Source organism: Vicia villosa, unplaced genomic scaffold, assembly GCF_029867415.1.
Source record: "Vicia villosa cultivar HV-30 ecotype Madison, WI unplaced genomic scaffold, Vvil1.0 ctg.001471F_1_1, whole genome shotgun sequence".
Taxonomy (NCBI): Eukaryota; Viridiplantae; Streptophyta; class Magnoliopsida; order Fabales; family Fabaceae; genus Vicia; species Vicia villosa.
The window spans coordinates 26,744-50,652 of record NW_026705630.1 but is presented as its reverse complement, the minus strand read 5'-3'; the positions used below and the strand labels follow the sequence as shown (position 1 = coordinate 50,652).

General features: G+C 32.9%; 1 protein-coding gene across 1 annotated transcript; it reads right to left on the bottom strand.

Moving 5' to 3' along the window:
* Positions 1-7,174: 7,174 nt before the first annotated feature.
* Positions 7,175-8,217, bottom strand: LOC131635372 (pathogenesis-related protein PRB1-3-like). The gene has a single exon (XM_058905987.1). It carries the CDS (start codon positions 8,103-8,105, stop codon positions 7,452-7,454), a length of 654 nt encoding a protein of 217 aa, XP_058761970.1. The 5' UTR covers positions 8,106-8,217; the 3' UTR covers positions 7,175-7,451.
* Between the last annotated feature and the right edge of the window lie 15,692 nt (positions 8,218-23,909).

The following is a 23,909-nucleotide window of genomic DNA, read 5'->3' as shown; positions in this document are numbered from 1 at the left end:
ATTACTCACTGTAAACTAATTTTGATTGTATATTTATGTTAGTTAGAGTGTTTGCGACGTTCCTGTATACTTTAATTGGAGTTTAGGTGTGTGCATGAAGATCCACCATCGTTAGGTTGGTAAAGCTTCGAATTGGGGGTTTTAATTCCAGACAAAATTGAACCAACAAAGCGGTACCATCAAACTCAGCGGAGCATAACGAATCGAACCATTTCCTCGTCATTGATTTATATTGTGTATATCTCGATTTTGAAATTTGCAGGTCTATGGCTACACACCATAAACGTTGCTAAAGGTCCTGGTATTTTTCAGAAAAAAGCAACGGGGAAGATGGCTGGGCGCGTGTTTTTGCATTCGAAATTCCATTGCTTTGTTTTTATATATTACTCTCTCAGCGCGTATATTGAACAAGTGAAGTGGTTAGTTGGGTTGGCCAAGAGCGCACTTAGTGATCCATGGGACGCAGGTTCGATCCTCGCTCCCACCTCTATTTTTTTGGATCAATTTATTTCCAGATTCCATGCGCGTTCTTGCAGGGAGATCTACCATGCGTCTTCATATCACAACCCTTTGATCTCATCAAGAGCTAATCCGACGCACCAGGACTGAAGGTGCATACCATGGACATTTAATCCAGGCACATACAATCAAAACCAGGTTCTTGATTTGATTTATAATTATTTACACTTAGTATTCTTAATTATGTATTTAATTTATTTATCGAATTATTAAATTAATTTATTCTAATTCAAGTTTTAAATGATAAAATTAAGATTAAGGTTATAATTAGAATTTTCCCGATTATTTTAATCATTTCGACTATCCGATTTAATAGTTTTAATTGATTTAATTAAAAAATCACAAAAACCCTAAAAAGGTTTATTTATCCATTAGGGTTCGCTCAATCCCATTGGCCCTTGGCCAAATATTAGGATTTAAATTATTATTCGTTTCGACTAAATTTATTGGTCGCGATGATTAATAATCGATTAATTTGATTAATCAAATCCTATAAATTAAAATAATATAATTCAATTAAACTCATTTTTGCTAAATGGTTTTAACCAAAGCTATTGGTTACAATGATTAGCATTTCCTCTTTATCAAATTCGTTATTATTTGTAATCAAGTCTATTGATTATGAGGGGTAACGATAAAATGAGATAAATAAAACACATCAATTTGCTAACGGTGATAATCGAATCAATCGATTAGAATAATTAGCAATGCTTTTATTAATCTGTTAATTATGGTGATCAAACCTATTGATCATCGCGATTAATGGTAACAAATTAAAATCAGGGTTGCACGCCCAAACCTCAAAACACTTTTCAAACCTTTCAAAACATCAATATCAAACTACGGATTTTCATCCTCATTCAGAACTGCGATAGGCCATTCAAAAAGCCTTTAAAACAATTTCCAACCATAACAAATCTAATTCAATTCTAAGGCGTACAACCCTTCCCCGAACTACGTAGACTCTGATCCTCCATAAGGAGGTACGTAGGCACTTGGCAACAAGGCGAGTCCCCTCCCTAAAATCTCAATCTTTCCCCTATTCAATTCCTTAGCTATAAACCTTGCCATAAACCTATATCTTTAAATGTTAGCCTTTAGGAAAGGGTTGAGGGTGCCTAACACCTTCCCTCGACCTGAATTTAGTATCTTACCCTGATCTCTATACTGCGTAGGGTTTCCTATTCGCCCTTCAGAATAGGTGGCGACTCTCTAAGTTATAAATTTTTAGGCAGGTTGCTACATATATATATATATATATATATATATATATATATATATATATATATATATATATATATGTGTGTGTGTGTGTGTGTGTGTGTGTGTGGCACTTATTTGATAGCACATTATCATGTAAAAGTATACATAAATTATTTCCTTATCGAAAGAAATAATTTTTTTCAAGTTTAAGGTGTTTTTGTGTGATCCTCAGTACATAGCTTTGAATTTTTGCGACTTTACAAAGTCTTTCCCCGAAATTTTACTGGGTGCTACTTTGGTAATGAAGAACGAAATAAGAGTTTATTATTTTTGGTACCTGTTTTGAGGCATTTGGTATGATCATGAGTGCATAGCTTCAGATCTTTATGATCTTACGAGGTCTTCACTTGAAGTTTATCGGAAGTCACTAGGGTTGTTTCCGGTCTAGGGTTGGTTCCCTTTCCCCTTACCAGATAAATCTTGGTCAGAGGTAGACACATGGCCCACCCACGATAACATCCAGAGTGACTAACTTCCATACGGGGATAAGTTGTTATTTCCTGTGGATGATTGATTGCTTTAGTCGGACGAACAAAGCCTCTCTGACAGCACCCTTGACTTTATGTGGGGAATCAATTGCTTTATATAAACGTACAAAGCGTCTCCGACAACACCCTTAACTTTATAACAAGAATTGGTTGCTTTAGCCTAATGTATAAATCGTCTTCGACAACACCCCTGAATTTTGTGGGGAATTGATTGTGTTAGTAGGATGTACAAAGTATCTTCGACAACCTCCCTAACTTTATGTGTGTTGGGCATCAATATCTTTGGTCGTACCCAAATTTCCCTGTTGCTATGCATAGTCATGATATATGCATACAAACAGTAAATTATTTAAGCATAATATTTGGTATGGTTGAATAATAGGAAATATAACTAGGGGAGGTGGCCGCAGCTTATTTATTCGCTTATTATGGCCTTTTCAACCACTTTTTGGACGACAAATTCCTTTTCTGTTAAGTTTTCTGGTGAGGGGAGCAATGTTAATGTCCATATATGCTCATTCTCCTTGATATTTTTGAAAGGCTTGGTATATTCTTTTCTCCCCTTCTAAATCAACACTAATTGCGCTTGATTTTCCCTGCAGATTGTGATACTTCATCTTGAGATGCACTGGCGAGGTGACAACATCCAATATGGCTACAAAGGATCGTCCTAAAATGCAGTTGTAATCACTCGTGCAAGAAATAACAATAAATTAGGTATTTACATTCAATGTCTCTACCATAAACCACGAAAAGTAGAAAATCTATGTACCCTCACAGACGAGTAGTGGTCCCATTAAAAGCTTGGAGGTAAGAGCCTTCTTATGGTAGAAGTCTGCTTCGGCCAAGTCCCATTTTTCAAATATCTCAGAGTATATGATACCGCGGGAACTGCACCATTGGTAGGGATCCGGGACAAGTCAAACTGTCCAATCGTAGCTATGATTATGAGGGGAAAAATCTTGTTGGGGATGCCCCTAACATTTTCTAAGTCCCAAAAGCCCAACATAGTGAGGTCAAGGAATTTTGCCGAGGTATTCCCTTCTCTGCGGTATACAATCATCATTGATACAATCTTCCTCTTTGTAGTTCCCTTGGATAAGAGGTTTACCTGAGGTGCTCTTTGTAGTTCTCAGGATCTTCCCGTGGCTTGAGGTCACAGGAGGAAATCCCCAAGGAATTACACAGACTGCACATGATTAATTTACTCAAACATACATTTCTTTTCTCATGGATCTGAGTAGCCAAATGAAGAAACTTCATAGCTACTTAAAGGTAACTCGAGAAAAAAATAAAGTGAGATATCTAATAAGTAAGGAAGGATATATCTTCCTGGGTGCCTACATGGTCAATCGAAGCATGATGGTCTTAGATGAAAGTACTATAACTAGGGTGAGACAAGGTGAAGATAGGTTTGGTTTTAGTTATCAGAGTGGGTTTGAAAATTTTCCTAGTCGGTCGAAGACCCACAACTGTTGCTATGTCAAATATCGTGGGGGTAATCATTCCATATAATAGTTGAAATGTGTTGGTCGAAGATTCCCATAAGCAAATAGCAGTGACCAACATGTGTGAGTTATATTTAGGAGAAATCTTAGAAAGTTGTATCATACCAAAGATACCCAAGTCTTTCCATATTTTTTCCTTCTTATGTTAAACCTTATCTAACTAAGTGACGTAAGAGTTGTTGGTCGAAGAAGATGAACAAAACATGTGGTTTATCATGAAGCTCAGGTCAAAAGGTTCATTTTTAAACACTAGAGGTTTTCCCAATGAGAAACTAGGAAAAAGCTCTCAAAATTTGATGGTTTCTTAGTGGATATGGGTAAAGGCCCCATAAAAGTGTGAACAGTACCAACAAGGGAGCAAGGGATCAACACCTGAAAAACCAGAGAGCAGTGTATTCATATCGCATTGGAGGCTCATGCATGTAAGTAAGACCATCTCTGAGGATGAGACTGTTGAGTTCAGCAGCAGGTGGAATGTATGGTTGGCATTTTGTCATGGAATCGGAAGCCATTGTTATTTCTTGAGAAACTTTTGAGAAAGAAAGCTTATTGAAAGAATGAAAGATGTAGAATTTTTTTCAAGAGATCTAAAAAAGAAGAAGATATAGAAAAGAGCAAGAAATAAAGAAGGGACGTATATATGGCCACAAAGAGGAAAAACTTTTCAGTCACCTTCTAAAAGAATTCGGACAAGTGGCATCTTAGAATTGACATATGGCATTTAAGTTTTTTTTGGGAGAAACTAAAATTAAATGAGATCTTTTAATTTGATTTTAAATTTGTGTCTCATGAATGTCCTAGGAAATCAGAATAATGATGAAAATCTGCACGCACGTCTGTGACGTAATAATTTGGTGAAAAGTGGTCATGATGACTATGTCATGTACATGCTATTGTGAATAATGTCTAGCAGTTACTAAAAACGCCACACTTTTCCATTTCAAACATATGATTGAAAGTTACATTTTTAGGGAGGCATTTGTTTGCCTAAAAATTCTAGCTAAAGGATTCGCCATAGACTGGTATTAACCACATTTGAAAAATGACTAAGTATGAAGAGACCCAATCTTCGACACACTAGTCACGTCAACCAAGAAGATTTGACTAATATGCTAGATTTGGTTTGGAAGAGTCTGAGGAACAAATCCACAAGATTAGGACCACTCTGTCTTAAAAACATGTCCAGGATTTTGAAAAGGGTTACTTAAATCAAACCTTCTACAACGGGTCAAGTTCAACATGTTCACCAGATGTTTAAGACCTAGCGTATTTTAGTCTAAGAGTCAGTTAAGCCAACGATGTCTCGACAATACGATAGAAGCTAATAAGAAACTCTTTATACATGCATTTATGGGGTTCAAAAGCAGCTATCAAACACGACGAATGGTTTGCAGCATTTTTAAACAACGAAGACGCGCGAAAGAAAATTGGAAGTCTGAAACACATGTAAGGGGATATGTGCTGACTTCTCAAGGAAATATCCGTTGTTGACAATTATCATTGTAGTAGTATATAAAGCAGGCTCATGCATGAAATCGAGGTTGCAAAATTTATCAAGTATTCTCTATAGAACTAAAGTATCTAAGTCACCAAGAGAAACAATTTGTGAGAAAATGAATGAGTCTGTATCCGTTATTTAAATTCTCTTTTAAGTCATTTTAATCCAAAACATTTACTTAATGTCATTCATTTCGTTTATTGTCTGTTTTATTCTTCTAAAGCTTATTTCAATTAAAGTTCACATTTAGTTTATCGATATTCAAATGTATAAGTTTAAATCACAAACGCTTTTTATTGTAATTTTCCGCCCAACTTGTCCTTGAGATTTATCAACTTAATCTCTTAAGTGAACTAAACTCGTGATTGTTTACTAAAAATACAAGTAAATAATTATATAGAGAGTTATTTTTTCGGAAGTCCGTTTATTTTGGTTGAGATTGTTTTTTGTCCTCACACATCAAATTCCTTAATATGATTGAACTCTAAATAATTCTTTTGAAGTTTTTAAAATTATTCTATCATATTTTCACAACATATAAGATTCTTTTTATTCTTTCTCGTAAAGTTATAGTTGCAAACCTAGCTTCTTATGGATTACTTTCCATAAGCAAACAAAATTTAATTTCCAAGGTTCAAGACACGTTAAGGGTTTAAAAATAAAACCATACATAAACAAAGCAAGTTAAACCAACTTACTTGAAATTAATAGAAAGGTGAAATTCACGGTGAAATAGACTATCTCGATCTCATCTTCACGTTGTCTTCGCTGTCACACAGAAGAGGTTATATCAAGAAGTTTCTTTATATTGAATTTTTGTTGCCCTCTTATTTTTTCTTCCTCATTATCGTCGCCTTCTTCATCATTGTTTCGTAGTTGCCACCAACAATAGTATCGTCATATTCGCCACCGACAATAATGTCTCATACGTTGAACTTGAGACTCTAGTATCAATTTTATCGAGACCTCACAATGAGCGTCGATTGTACTTGCAAAAGTACAATAGAATGGATCACTGACGATGTACCTGGCGAAATCCTTTAGTTTGCTAATATAGGAATATCTTGAAAATATTGAATGACCCTCCTCTCAACCTTAAGGGTTGGGATATTTGTAGCCACGATCCATGAGCCAAATTATGAGTGAAGAACCAAATCAATCTTAACAACCAGGCTATGGCATGGGAGTTGGAAGACTCGTTCTTTCCCAAAAATATGAAGATTGATTTTTTTTTCCTTAGAAAAGTGGTAAATATCAACTCTTTCAGGGATAATTGTCCTCGTATGTATTAGTGTAGTTGTCATTTTAATAATATAGTTTTTGGATAGACAACTCATGCCTTTGGCAAGGTGGATCGGATCAAACGACCCATGACCTACCATATGATGTTCTTATAATTTGTCCTATAGTATTTTTTTAGACACTTTTGGAGTGAATGAGTTATGAGTTATACTCTTTCAAGTCTTTTCAGTCACAATTAGAATTATATCCGTCCAATTGTTTTATTTTTTTGCGTCTATTATTTTATTAGATGTATAATGTGCAATTTTATTTGTATTTTTTATTAATAAAATGATATTCTAATTTATTTAATTCAATTTATTATTTAAATCTTTATATATCATTTCAATTTCTCTTCATAATGGTGGCTATCTGTTTTTAATAGTAAATGTTATGAATATATACCCGTTTGAAATGAATACATATAAAACTTTCAAAAAGTTAAAAGAAAAATTTAAATTATTATTTTTATATATATTTGCATTGAACTTTTAGGTCCCAACAATTAAGGACATCTTTACCCCATTACAAGAAACATGAATTATTAAAAGCATACGACAACCATTAAAAATGGAAGATGTTATCTATATTCCTTAAGAATGTTTGAACTAATTAACTTGTATATTGTATCTCAAAAACACCAAACCAATTATACAAATTATGTACAATTTGCCAGGGCAACTAGAGTACAACCAAATTAACAAGATTACAAAAAAACAACACATAAAAGGAAGCATATACATAATATACGCAATGTAATTTATTATAATTTACATTAAAAACACAAACAACATGAGTCACAAATAATAATAATTAGATTCTCCTTAATCTCTCAAACAAACTAAGACAACAACAATTCATGTCTCTTAGTTTGATATTAGGGGCATGATTTGATTAAGTAGTATGAACGAGAGGATTCTCGTTTACAAAATTACCCGGCGGATCATACTCACACGCGATAAGCATCCCAGTGCCAACGTTCTTGCAATGCTGCAATGCACATCCAACATGCGAAGAATCTCTCCAAACAATCTGCGTAAAATGTTCGCAAAGCTTCGGCGGCGGCGCGCACTTCAACGTGTTGAAATCGAACGAATCCTTCTCCTTGTACCAGTAATAAACCGCATCAGAAGGTGTCCAGTGCAGTTTCTTCCCCCAGAACATATTCTCCCCGTAATTCGCAGTAGAATGAACCAGTTTACAATCATCATACCTTTCCATGAGATACTTCCTCGCGAAGCTCGCGAGGTTTTCGCTCCATGCTAAAGGTGGGAGCTTGTACTCCTTTCTCACCCAGTTGTGCGCGTGCATGAACTCCTTGGCTAATTCGGTTTGGTTGTATAGATACATTGTGCGGTTTGCACGAACGAAGCCGAAGAATTTGGCTGCATTGCGACGGCGGCGACCACGGCCTTTTTTAGATGGCGTGGAAGGCTGTTGTGTGGATGGAGTAGCGGGTGTTGTTGTTGGTGTTTCGTGGGCGGAGACGGTGGAGATGACGGAGGAGGAGAAGAAGAGGAGAACGATGAAGAAAAGGAATGTACGCATGGTGGAAAATTGGGGACTCGTGTTGTGCGAGAGCCCCGGTTAGAAATTATGTGGGAGAAATTGTGGGGGTTTATATTTGTTAGATTTATTACCTTTCAAAAGAGAAAAATGTAACGATTGTTTTGTTGAGTTAGGATTTTTACTGTCTTAGATTTCATTTTGCTATTTTTAAATTCATGGATGGAAATTTGAATACCAGCTAAATGGGTATTCTAGAAAGGAAAATATAGCGTGCTTTTTGGATGTCCGCATGACAGTGGTCTATCTATAGTCAAAATATGTTGTTGATTTTCTGTTTTTTTAGTTTGTAACATATGAAATGAAATGGTTGGACGATTGACTAATTGATCATTCATGATTGGTTATTGGATTAAATACTTAAGAGAAACATATGTAATTAATAGTAATTTAGTTTTAATAATAATAATAATAATATAATGCATTAGTTGTTCCTCTAATATAATATTAGGAGTTGTGTATAAATCAATGTTATAAAGGAGGGATATTCTTACTCCAAGAGTAAGTTATCAAGGCTTACTCCTCATCATCACCATTGATTCTTCTCAATCTAATGGTTAAATTTAATGAGTATTATTTTTCTCCCTCGACATTTAATTACTTATTAATTTTAACCATTAGATTGAGAAGAATCAATAGTTATGATTAGGAGTAAGTTTTGATAACTTACTCTTGGAGTAAGATTATCTCTCTCTTTATATATATGTATATATATATATATATATATATATATATATATATATATATATATATATATATATATATATATATATATATATATATATATATATATATATATATATATATATATAGGGGACGACTCAAGTGAGAACACTTGGTTATTATGAGAAATGAGAACAATGAATCAAGACCATTAAATTTTGATTTTGTGATTTTAATGGACTGGATTGGTTTCTCTTTCAATGTTGATTTAAAATAAATATTAGGGATCATAAAAAGAGAAACCAATCCAGTCCATTAAAATCAACAAATCAAAATTTAATGGTCATGATTCATTGTTCTCATTTCTCATAATAACCAAGTGCTCTCACACACACACACACACATATATATATATATATATATATATATATATATATATATATATATATATATATATATATATATATATATATATATATATATATATATATATATATATATATGCGGACGTATCAAATGAGAACTTTGGCTATTATTAAAATGAGAACTTTTAATAACAACCGTATGATTTAAAATCAATGCTCAGATATGTATTTATGTGATATGTATTTAAATCAGAATCTATATATTAATTATTGTCTTTTAAAATTTGAGTGAAATCTAAGGCATTGATTTTAAATCATACGGTTATTATTAAAATTTCTCAGTTCTCATAATAGCCAAAGTTCTCATTTGATACGTCCCCTATATATATGGGGACGACTCAAGTGAGAACACTTGGTTATTATGAGAAATGAGAACAATGAATCTCGACCATTAAATTTTGATTTTGTTGATTTTAATGGACTGGATTGGTTTCTCTTTCTATATTGATTTAAAATAAATATTAGGAATCATAGAAAGAGAAACCAATCCAATCCATTAAAATCAACAAAATTAAAATTTAATGGTCGTGATTCATTGTTGTCATTTCTCATAATAACCAAGTGTTCTCACTTGAGTTGTCCCCTATATATATATATATATATATATATATATATATATATATATATATATATATATATATATATATATATATATATATATATATATATATATATATATATATATATATATATATATATATAGGAGGTTATATTTACTCCAGGAGTAAGTTATTATAACTTACTTCAAATCTAGACCATTGATTCTTCACAATCTAATGGTTAAAAATAATAAGTAACCGTTTTCTCTCTCCATATTTAATTACTTATTATTTTTAACCACTAGATTGAAAAGAATCAATGGTATAGATTTGGAGTAAGTTATAATAATTTACTCTTGGAGTAAATATAAACCTCCTCATATATATATATATATATATATATATATATATATATATATATATATATATATATATATATAGGGACGACTCAAGTGAGAACACTTGATTATTATGAGAAATAAGAGTAACGAATCACGATCATTAAATTTTGATTTGTTTATTTTAATGAACTGAATTGGTTTCTCTTTCTATGTTAATTTAAAATCAACAAATCAAGTGAGACATTAAGGATCATAGAAAGAGAAACCAATCCAGTCCATTAAAATCAACAAATCAAAATTCAACCGTCGTGATTCATTTTTCTCATTTCTCATAATAACCAAATGTTCTCACTTGAGTCGTCATATATATATATATATATATATATATATATATATATATATATATATATATATATATATATATATATATATATATATATTTTTAATCCCTCAAATTTTTTTTCCAAATATTTGGTCCCTGACATCAAGTGAGACTAACGAATGCAGATAACTTATTAATTGTTTTTTTATTTTAATCTAATTTAAAATTTATACTCTAACATATGTGGATAAATAGGTTGAATTTCCTCCATTTTTATCCTAAACTATCATTTTCTCAACGTGAGTTCATTGGTTTTTTTTTTTTGTTGCAGAAAACCAACTCCCTTCAATAGTGCCAAAACCAGCTCGCTTCAATGGCTCCTTTGAAGACAAACTCAATCAAAGGTATTTCATTTTTTTTCTTCTTCTTCTTTGTAAAATCTCGAGCTGGACATTTATGTGAATGTCTTAGTAGAATCGTTTCGTACCAATGCAAGAATGGGCCAAATAAATGAAGGTTGTTTTGGAGATGTCCCTTTTGAAAGAGTGATGAGACGTGTGACTTGTTCATTTGGGATGAAGATATTCGAGAAAAAACTGGGAATGAAGATGGGAGCAGTTTAAACTCAAACTTGGAAGCTATGGGATATTTGAAACAATTGCATGAGGATACAAAGAAGAAGAACAAGAATCTAAAGACCAAACTGAAAGCAGAAGAATTTTTTAGAAAATTGAAAATGTTTTGTTTTTTAGTTTCCTTAATATTTAATGTGTATTTTGTTGTGAAATGTAATTGTTAATGAAATGTATTTTATGGAAATATACGTATTAGTTTTGTTGTGTTAATGAAAAGTTAGTTTTCTATCAAACAACTGTTAACATTTTAGCGTAGTAACATTTGGATTTCTGGAAATTTTGCATTATAACAAGGGCAATTTGGCCCTGTCTAAAATTTTGGCATGGTAAGATTGTTTATAAACTACTTTATCTTGTCTTAATTTGGCTTAATTTAGAACCTTTCATGAAACTTAAACCAAACAAGATAACATATAATTAAAACACAGATGTTTTCAAGGTACACAAAATAGTACATTAGTTTGATGTTATGATGCTACATAATATAGTACATAATTTGCATCATCTTTGCATCATGTGCTTCATAGTAGGTCGTCTTTGTTGCAACCATCATGAGTTCTCTAAATAATGTACCCCTCCAAACTTCTTTTTGAAGTTAGCATATAAATACCTTAAAGAAAATCTTTGCTCATATGCAAGATATTCCTCCTCAAAAACTTGCACAAGCCCCTACATACAATGTGGCCAACTTTTCAGTAAACAAATTTGACATTAAATACAACAATAACCATAGATAAATATGCATACCTTATGCTGATAAAAAATAAAGCACCACCTACTTTCACCAATGTCTTCAAGTAATATTTTAATGAATCAGCTCAGAGAGTCCTTGGTTTTAGTTTCTACAACCCCAAATGCAATAGGCAGATACTGATCATTGGTATATTTGTTCCAACATATTTGTTCTTTAGGTGATAACCATCTAATCTTATGAATAATCTACAAGCCTGTGTCAATGCCTTATTTGTCCTATCAAAATACATGTAATAATTTTCAAATCTTGGTTGCAACCCAGGTCCTTGTCTGCTTAGGTTTAATTTGAATGTGTTGCATTGAGAAGCCCTCCTTAGAACAACATCACATGACCATAACAAACTATATTTTTTTGCTTGCATCCCCTTCAACAACTTGTCTAGCCATCTTTCTAGCTTTGAAAGCCCTACAACCAGTGATCTCAATAGCAAAACTCAAGCTTACATTTGCTACAACTTCATTTAAATTCATCTTATTATTATTCTTTAACTTGTCTACTATCATCCTATCAATCCAATCAATATTGACATTCTTTTTGAAGAACTATGTTCCACGCTTCTGTTTATGAAACAAAGTTTTGATCTTAAGTGTTGTAGTTCTTAAGACTCTATTGCAAAGTACTGTGTAGTCAAATTTTTTTTTGTTCTTAGGAATAACCCTACACCTATTGGCGTCATTTTTGGCAAATCTTACCTCTATACCACTCAAAACATTATGTTCTAGTGCAACCTTTTTAAATTGATTCAAAGAGGAAAATTCCATTCCAACCTTGAATGTGAAATCTTTTGTAAGTGTTTCCTCTTTGTTGAACCTAATGAACACAGACTTGTCATCACAACTATCTTCATTTGCACCACTATCAAGCTCATCTATCATGTAATCTTCTTTAATGACATGTTCCATATCCATCTCTTACATGGTAAACCTATGGTTGGTTGGTTGACTTGTATCAGCACCATCAACATTCTCCCTTCTAGACACACCTTCATCCCCTATAAATTAAACCATTCATCAAGGTCTTCGTCTAATTCATGCATTCTCTTTTCTTCATTGTCTTCAAAGTATATGCCATTCATAGAGTCTTCACTTGATTTATTGTCCTCACCACTTTGATCCTCACCACTTTCATGTCCATTTTGTTTCTCTCTATACCTCTCCATATAAGTCAACTCCCCTTTAGATGGTTTGGGCTTTGTATAAATCTCAACTTCATAGTTGTTGTTCTCTTTTGAACTAGAACACTGTTTTTTTTATAAAAAATTTACATCTCTTCTTTTGGATATATGTTCTTACAAGTATTGTCAAGATGACCCAAATTGGTGAAGTTTGTTGGTAGCAAAACTGTTTAATTTTCATGATGGCAACACTTAATATATAACGATATCCAATGTAGACATTATCTCTTGAATATTTCTCAAGAGGTCAAAGATGATAAATATGTTTTATCAAACTATCCTTTTGAAGATGCTCTTGTGAAGTTAATACCTGATATCTGACGATGTTCAAGTGAAGACTTGTGTTTCAAGATCTATCAGTGGTTTGGTCTCTTAACTCTTTGATAATGGTAACCAATTTGAAGATATATAAAGCCTCATTAAGATAGAAGATTCAAGGTTCTCGTGTGATGGTAAATTCAATATAATTATGTCAAGAGTTGATGCTTTGGAGTTATGAAAGAGAGGAAGTGTGAAAGCTTGTCTGGTCGTGTTTGTCTGAGCGACCAATGTCATGTAAAGACATAAAAGCACTTATCGAGTTATTAATTCAAAATCACATGCACACACAAACACATAAAACCTTTGAGAAACCTCTATTTATTTTTTAAAACCACCTAAAAATGTTTCAAGGCCCAACTTATCAATTAGGAAATTTTCTGGTCAATGAGGAGATGCTTTACAATTGGATAATTGATTATCCATAATCTTCTAATCGGTTATTTTGCTTTGTAATGTTCAAAACTGATTGAAACAAATCTCTTAATGATTGGTAATGACTAAAAAACAAAATATTCCATTTATGCCTTCAGCAATTAACCGATTGGCTTAATCGGTTATGGCAATTATTTCACCCATGTATTATTTCAAATTTTAAACAATGCTTTGGCCTATAAATAGAAAGATTCTATAACATTTTAATTCACTCAAAAAATGATCTTTGATCCTACTTTCTCACTTTCTCATATTTTTCTATAAATCTCTCATGTTTCTCACATATATTTTGTCTTAATTCTTTGAGAGAGTTCTTGTGCTTAAGTGATGATCAATATTTTTGGTGAGGGAATATTTGTAATTTATCAGGAGTTTATTATCTCTTGAGTGAAGTATCTTCTTGTAAGAAATTTTTTTGTTTCAAGCTAAACTATTAAAAGCTCTTGTTTGGTTTAGAGGATTTTTTTAGGAAGTCTCTGTTTGGTTCATGAGTTTCTTCTAGAAGAAAAGCTCTATTTTTGTTCATGAAGATGAACCATTAAAATCTCCACAATAGTTCTTGAGCTTAGTTCGATGTAAAAGCTCTGCCGATTCAAGACTAGCCTGTGTAAAATCTCATCTTCGTTCCTGAGATCATTCAGGTGTAAAAGCTCAGTTGGTTTAAGATTAGCTTGTGTAAAATCTCATTTGGTTCAGAGGTCGGTTCGTGTAAAAGCATTTTCTATTTAAGATTATGTTGGACATATGACTCCACACACAGGAGGGGGGGGGGTTAATTGTGTGTTAAGAAAAACTGTAGTTTGAAAAACTTTTAGGATCAAATTCAAAGTTTGAAGATATTTTTAGAAAAGCTTTAGAAATAAGCAACAAAAAGTAAAATGTAGAAATTAAAGAGTTAAGGGATAGAGAGATAACACCAGAAGTTATAGAGGTTTGGTAAAAAAGTAAAAGACTTAATCCTCTCCCTAAGATATATTCTTGAGAGTATCCAATAAACTTAAGAGTTTTTAGTAGGTTGAACTCTCGAACTTAAGAGCTTTTGTTCTTGAGAGACATCGAATTTCAAAACTAGGTGATTCTTTTTCTTGTGAACTAAACCTTTACAATGTTTTCTATCTGATTTGAATCCTAATTTATTTTTGTTTAAGGAAGGATTTTAATGTCATAGGATCAAGTTAAATTTTTATTTCCCTAGGGTAAACTTACCCAGGGTTTCATACAATTCAATTACTTCTTTTTTCAAAGAGACACAAGCCTCACATGTTTATTTTGAGTTTCTAATTTTAGTTATTTATAGCTTAAGATTTATTTATTTCTTTAAGAAACCCTAAATGATTCTTAAGGTATAATTTGAGTTTTTTAAATTTATCATTTTCTTCAACCAACTTAGCACTAATTCTGAACAACTGCTTATAAGATGGTTTAGTTACCTCAACATCATCTTCCTCGTAGGATACCTTTAAGCAAACTTCTACTTCATGGGAAGAATATTCTTTTATAGTTCTCCCCAAAATTGATGTCTCTCCTCATTCTTTTCTTCACAACTTCTTACACATGAGGTTTTTCATTCGATGTTGAATCTTCTGAAGATCGTTCAACTACTGAGTATGTTCTTTCGAAGGAAGCCATTGGAGTTGTTTGATAGGAGCTTGATGAAGTTGATGATTCTTCAGTTTTTGAGCTTTCTCCTTCATCTTTAAGTAATTGAACTAGTTCGTTAAATTTATCTATAGTTTCTTTCTTCTTTGATTTTTCTTGAAATTCATGAAGGCTCCAATCTTTCGATTTAAGGATTGGATTAAACTTCCAATTCTTAACTCTTAGATATTGGTTAGTACCAAAGGTTCTGTTGAATTGCAGTATAGGGCAAGCAACAACAAAAGATTTGGAAATATTGATCCAGGAATTATCGTCCACAGAGATGGAGAGATGCCATTCAACAGTTTCTACGGTTTCGAGCTTGGGTTTGAATGAGCAAAAAGTAAACAAAGATATAAACAGGAAAAGAATAAACACATTCTTAGAAGAGAAATAACTTATCAGGAATGTAAATATATTCACTCTTCACAAACATACACTTACCAACCCGTTATACTCAACCTACGATACTCATCTATGTCATCACGTATCTCTCACATAAGCGTCCATCTCTGGAGCACAAACGAGATCATCTCACAACTAAGGTTATCTCTAACGCGAAGTCACGAGAACATCCGTGTTCTCACGTCGGCGATCTCTCGCGCGCCGCTCAAACACGAAAGCATTAAGTACAGATACAATCGGTGAATGCTAGCTCTAAATCTATCTCTAGAGTTCAGAACCAACAGATTATCATCCTAGATAAGGATTCAAGAAGTTTATCTCTAAAGCACCCCAAATCCCCAGCATAGAGCAAAAATCCAGGATAACAATCAACATAGATTTGTAAAGAAAGTTAAATATAACTTTATAATCGGTAAATCGGTAAATATACATAAGATTCAAGTACATATACAAACAAACCCAACACAAAAGAAATACACAAAGAAGAGAAGAGATAAACCAAACATCTCGCGGGTTGTCAGCTCCGATTGATGAGAAATCCACCTCTGATCTTCCAAGTGCATGACCCGGTGTTGTTTTCTAAGCTAATCTTGATCTAAGAATGAAAATGATGGAGTTGGGACTAAAACTTTCCCAAAACCATAACCTAGAAATGTACAAATGAAGAGAATATAAACACAAATCTGCACAGGTCCGCTCAGCGGACCCCCTCCGCTCAGCGGCCTCCACTTATTCCCCAAAATATCTACAACAGTATACGTAGCTCCGCTGAGCGGGCTACCTCCGCTGAGCGGACCCAAAAATGCTTCAAATCCCTGCCAAGCTCCGCTTGAACTCCGCTCAGCGGACCTTCTGCTACAAAACTTCCTTATTCAGGTCCAAAATTGCGCAATCGGAGCCGTGCCTTCGATACTTTATTCCTCGAGGCTCCAATAAGCATGAATACCTATAAAAACAAAGAAAAAACTATTAAACGGTATATAAAACATATGAAAACTAAATAATGTGAATATATACACAAAAGTGGGGATTTTATTACAAAAACGGAATGAATCGAATCAATAAGTGCCACAATTATATACTCAAAATAACAACATTTTGGCACTTATCAAACTCTCCCCAACTTAAAACTTTGTTTGTCCTCAAACAATGTCAAATAAATCAAAGAATAAAAAGTAATAAACCAAAGAATTGTGAATCAACAAGTTTTGAAAAACAAAAACAAATGTATGGCTCAACACAAAAACGTATAAACAAAGTAAATACTTACCACTATACTACAACGACAACATGTAAACGAAACGAATCCTAAGCACAAAAAGCATACAAAACATTCTAACACAATACAAGCTCACATCATGAATCACACCTAGCAAAAATTCATCAATGGATGAAGAACACACAAAAATGAGGACTTTTAACACTCATCCAACAATCTTGCAAACAAAAGATTAAATCATGCATTCATCCAAAAATCACATTGAAGATACAAAAGCAAGAATCACAAGGACTTTTCAAGGTTGTAATGTGGCTTGGTTAACAAACAAGGGATATGTCCTAAGGCTAATCGAAACAAAAACTTGCCTAAACCTAAGGGAGTGATCAATCCACCAAAGATTCAAACAACAAAACCTCGATTAAACTTCTTCCATAATCACAAGTTTCTCAAACCAATCACAATACTTATTAGCACAATTATTCACTTCTCTTTTCTTTTTCTTTTTCAAAACTTTTTCATTTTTTTTCTTCTTTTTCTTTTCACATTTTTTCTTTTTTTCTTTCTTTTCAACCTCATAACAACAACCACATAAGTAGCAACCATTTCTCTCCCCAACTTGAATTCAACCACATCATCATGTGAATACTCCCTACTTCTAAGGCAAGGTAAAAATTCATACCAAAAATCATGGTTGAGGGTTCAAGAAAACAAAGAATCAATCATCCATGCAAAAATGAGAACTAAACACTCAAAGATAAGCATTTAGCAAAAACAACATGGACATTGACAAAAAGGCTCAAAAGGGGTAACAAATGATCACACACTCACAAGGTGAATTGACTATTTGGTTTTTGTAGTTGTGCTCAAAATGAAAAAAAATGCCTTGATCCTTTTCATGCTTTCATAAAATCAACATAAACAAAAGATTAAGCATAATAAAATCCAGTTAAAACAAAGATTGTGGCCTCCAGCATATGTAAACAATGGAAAGTTTCCTCACATTTATGGTTTGGGAACTAAAGTGATTCAATCAATAAGCAAGTAATGCAAAAGAATGAATTGTATGGTAATTGTACAAATGAAAAGTTTCCTAAACATGCTATGCTATAGAAAGCGATAAATGAGTACCTTGAATGATACAACTTCAAAAACAATGTCCTACCATACATCCGCAAGTTGAAACACTCAAGCTTTGGAAAATCACCTCAAAAATCTTCGAATTACCGACAAAATTCGAGTACAAACAACCAACAAAAGAATTAGAAAAACAAAACTAATATATACTACTAATTAGCCTTGGTGAAAGTGAGAAAAAGGATGGAACCAAGTGGAATTAGAACCTGCTGGTGCAGAGCAGAAAAACAAAATTCTGCTATGCCCGCTCAGCGAGCTCTGCTCCGCTCAGCGGATGACAGAAAAACTAGAAAAATCAGAACTGCACCAGCTGTTCTAATCACTCACCACTTCGCCTAAATACCTCATAAATAGAAATATAAACAATATTTACAACCGTTGGGGTGCCTCCCAACAAGCGCTTGTTTTACGTCGTTAGCTCGACGCCTTTATTGTTTTGGTGTTTGGAAATTAGCTTCCTCCAATCATGCCATGGTGACGTCTCACCGCACAAGCCTAAAGAAAGTTTCCTAACCAACCACTCAACAAATGTTACTTGTACAAATATATACAATGGTTAAACGAACATAAAAACAAAAGTATACTACTATATACACAAACAAACACATATGTACAAGTATGGAACAAATACAATTATTATCATACAAAAAGAGAAAATTGATGAATATAAACAAGTAAACATGTACAAGTAAGTATATATGCAAGTGAGATTATACAAGTAAGCATATACAATATATACGATATATACAAAGCTCAAAACCACGAAAACTATTACGATGCAATCACAACCATCCCCGGCAACGGCGCCATTTTGTTGAATTGCAGTATAGGGCAAGCAACAACAAAAGATTTAGAAATATTGATCCAGGAATTATCGTCCACAGAGATGGAGAGATTCCATTCAACAGTTTCTACGGTTTCGAGCTTGGGTTTGAATGAGCAAAAAGTAAACAAAGATATAAACAGGAAAAGAATAAACACATTCTTAGAAGAGAAATAACTTATCAGGAATGTAAATATATTCACTCTTCACAAACATACACTTACCAACCCGTTATACTCAACCTACGATACTCATCTATGTCATCACGTATCTCTCACATAAGCGTCCATCTCTGGAGCACAAACGAGATCATCTCACAACTAAGGTTATCTCTAACGCGAAGTCACGAGAACATCCGTGTTCTCACGTCGGCGATCTCTCGCGCGCCGCTCAAACACGAAAGCATTAAGTACAGATACAATCGGTGAATGCTAGCTCTAAATCTATCTCTAGAGTTCAGAACCAACAGATTATCATCCTAGATAAGGATTCAAGAAGTTTATCTCTAAAGCACCCCAAATCCCCAGCATAGAGCAAAAATCCAGGATAACAATCAACATAGATTTGTAAAGAAAGTTAAATATAACTTTATAATCGGTAAATCGGTAAATATACATAAGATTCAAGTACATATACAAACAAACCCAACACAAAAGAAATACACAAAGAAGAGAAGAGATAAACCAAACATCTCGCGGGTTGTCAGCTCCGATTGATGAGAAATCCACCTCTGATCTTCCAAGTGCATGACCCGGTGTTGTTTTCTAAGCTAATCTTGATCTAAGAATGAAAATGATGGAGTTGGGACTAAAACTTTCCCAAAACCATAACCTAGAAATGTACAAATGAAGAGAATATAAACACAAATCTGCACAGATCCGCTCAGCGGACCCCCTCCGCTCAGCGACCTCCACTTATTCCCCAAAATATCTACAACAGTATACGTAGCTCCGCTGAGCGGACCCAAAAATGCTTCAAATCCCTGCCAAGCTCCGCTTGAACTCCGCTCAGCGGACCTTCTGCTACAAAACTTCCTTATTCAGGTCCAAAATTGCGCAATCGGAGCCGTGCCTTCGATACTTTATTCCTCGAGGCTCCAATAAGCATGAATACCTATAAAAACAAAGAAAAAACTATTAAACGGTATATAAAACATATGAAAACTAAATAATGTGAATATATACACAAAAGTGGGGATTTTATTACAAAAACGGAATGAATCGAATCAATAAGTGCCACAATTATATACTCAAAATAACAACATTTTGGCACTTATCAGGTTCCAATATATTTTATAATATTTCTAAAATTTGAAAAACATTTCAGAGTAACATCTTCGTCTTCTTCGACTCATGTGTTCATCTCCTCTTGCTTGATACTTGGAGAAACTCCATATATCATTTCAAAAGTATCCCACATTTCCTTGGCGATTTTAAAATTGTGAACATAAGAGAATTTACTATCACCTAGAGACATTATCATAAAACTATTGGTTTTGAAATCTATTTCAAATCATCTCTTTTCCTCTTAAATCCAAAAGGAATTGGGTTTATCTAATAATTTTCCATTTACTTGGTAAGTAGGGGTAATTGAAAAATTGATTATATTTTCCCATAATTCACAATTGATACTTTGAAATAAAAATTCTAAACCTAGATTTACATAATTCAAACTTAATACTATTAAAAGGCAGAAGCTTTCTTAGAAAGGATCTTTAGTTGAAAGTCATCTTCCTCCTAAGACGATTAGTCCTTAAACAGGAGTGAAGCTCTGATACTACTTGTTGGACATATAAATCCATACACAAGAAGGGGTGAAATGTGTGTTTAGAAAAACTGTAGTTTGAAAAAAATTTAGGATCAAATTTAGAGTTTGAAAAACATTTTTAAAAAAGTTTTAGTAATAAGCAACGGAAAGTAAAATGTAGAAATTAAAGAGTTAATGGATAGAGAGATAAAACCAGAAGTTATAGAGGTTCAGTCAAAAAGAAAAAGACATAATCCTCTTCCTAAGATTTATTCTCTAGAGTATCCAATAAACTTAAAATCTTTTATTAGGTTGAACTGTAGAACCCCATTATACAAGAAAAATGGAGTTTGTAGCTAACTTCCAACCAAACATCAGACAAGGAGAAAAGCGGCCAGTCTTTCTTCCAAATGATGTATCGAAATGGGTAATTTTCTTTCCAAACAGAAACGTGGAGCGGTTAGTCTTCAAGCTTAAAAGAAAAAACTTGGAGCGATTAGTCTTCAAGATGAACCGACATATTACACGGGATAATCATGAACCTGGGAGAGCTTTTAATGTTAGACTCAGCTCACAAACTGAACCGTGATTTTATACCGGGCTAACCAAGAACCTAGGAGATTTTATACCATACTTATCTCAAACCTTAGTAATCTTTTAAACTTGGATTAACTTATGAATTGAAAAGAAGTTTTACACAGGATAACCACCAACCAACTTGAGATTTTAATACCGGACTGATCTCCAACCGATGAAGACTTTTTAACGGGCTAAGCCTTCAAAATGAATCAGTGACTTAGTAACTAATTTCCCAAACCAAATCTTTTAACATGTTTTGCTTAGAAGCTAAGTAAACAATCCCTAAATTGATAAATTATTCAACCAAGATAAAACAAAACTTTTCTCGGTGAATTTACAATAGTACCCTTCCAGAATTACAAAGGTCTTACTTGCAAAACAACTTTCTCAAAAGCACTACGGCTAAATTTCTAAGTGAGAGAAAATAAGTTATACTTGACTTTAGCTGTTATCATTAAGTATAAGTTGTCATCATCAAAAGCATGTTCATCTTAAATTGAGCTTCCTTGATTAATAACCTGCAAAATATGGTTCCACATATTAGCATGTGCAAAACATCACATTGGTTCCTACATCGTTGATGTTACTGGCATTCTTGGCACCATTCTCTGACATGACTAAGATTGTTGCATCCTCGACGTATTTGCAAGAGCCATCATCAAAGATATAGGTGGGCTCAGAAACCTCAAGCGATTTCATCTTTGCCACAATCGTAATTGGAATCCCATACTTTGTAGGTTTCTTGCTCTCAAGCTTAGCTGTCTTTTCTTGCTTGCTCAACTTCATATATGTAGCTCTATTTAACTTAATAAAAGATTCTCTAACCAGAAAGATAGTTGAATTTAATGGATCTACTTCTCCGGTTGGGGAATCATTGGTTATTGGGCATTCTACCCGTCGGAGTCGTATTCATTGTCAGCATCTTTAAAATTTTAGTCGTTGGAATTTCCATTACTGTAACAGTGTTAACTTGGTTGTTTGGTGTCATAAGTGCATGTTGTTTGGTTGTATGATCCTCCCTTTTTTTGTCGCCTATGTTGTATCTATTTGCAATGAGAAATTTTATGTTCAATGATGTTGTAGTGATTGCAACATTTGAGCAATCTTTCGTATACGATGTTAACTTTGAATGCATAACCTTCCTTTTCCACAAGAATTTCCCTGAAAACGTCTCTCGATAAATTCATATCCACTAAGAGCATCTCCAATGAGAGAACTTATTTTTGGTTGCTTGAGCTATTTTTTGTGGGACCAATTGCCACATTACATTTAAGCAACATTAAAGCAATTTAAACCAATTTTACTCTAATGGTAATTTGAATAAACAATCTATATGTGGCATAATCAATTTATATTTGACCCCACCAATTATCAAGATTAATATTATTTAATGTTAAGCAATCTACTTTTTGGATTAAGCAACGAGAACGCCACGTGTATCTACTCCAATGGTAAAAATGCTAAGTGCCGGAATTTATGAATCTTAATGTACATTAAGCAACTTGCATTGGAGATGCTTTAACACTCTTGCATAATGGCCCAATGTTCAAGCTTTCGTATTTTCATCTAATAAAAGTAGCGTTGCATTTGCAATTTCAAAAAATGTTTGATGTCTCCACATTCTGCTGCTTTTCCAAGTGGTCTGTGCTGCTCCTTTCAGTTTTTTCTGGTTTTGTTGTTGTTAGGTTTTCTGTTTTCTTGTAAGGGTTGAAGTACCCCTAGTACTCCCTTTTTATACAAGAGTTGATTATTGAAAGAAAAAAAATCTAATCCATATTTGAGCATGTGTTTTTGTCCACTTTGATACTTTTAGCACACCCAACTTCACGTTTAAGGACCCCATGGACCACACCATGTACATATCCTCGAGGTTATAACATTGAAATTCATAAAATCTTGTACCCAAGGATGTCATCTTCCAATGCTATGTGAATTTCCATATTGATAATTTTTCAAAAAGTTCTCAGCTGATAAATGTGTGTCATCTTTGTTTATGAACAACCTATCATATAAATTGCATTGCCATATACAATTAATAGTCGTTCGATCATTAATTAATTTGATATAGAAAACGACTACTGTCTTTCTTACTCTCAAATATGTAAGAGGGTTAGTTATCATTATATTTTTCACAAGTCCAATTTATTTAAATTTCTTATTACATTTGTATGATTAAAGAAAAAAAAGTTCATTGTTAAAGAAAGGGAAGAAAACATTACATCGAAGAAATGTTATTGATGCAATGCAAAATGAGTTTTCATGATTGTGTGAACTAGTATGAAAATGAATTGATTACTGAATTTTTCACTTAAGCATTACACTTAATAAAGCAAGATAGCATAATGAAGTCAAAAAAAAAAATTTTAAAATTTTTTTAGGCGCGGATTTATTTATTTTTATAACAAATGTACAGAAGTTATAAAATAATTTATTAAAAAACGCAGTCATATATATATATATATATATATATATATATATATATATATATATATATATATATATATATATATATATATATATATATATATATATATATATATATATATATATATATATATATATATATATATATATATATATATATATATATATATATATATATATATATATATATATATATATATATATATATATAT

Excerpts from the sequence above, each read along its gene's own strand:
- LOC131635372 (XM_058905987.1), bottom strand. The coding sequence starts at position 8,105 with ATGCGTACATTCCTTTTCTTCATCGTTCTCCTCTTCTTCTCCTCCTCC.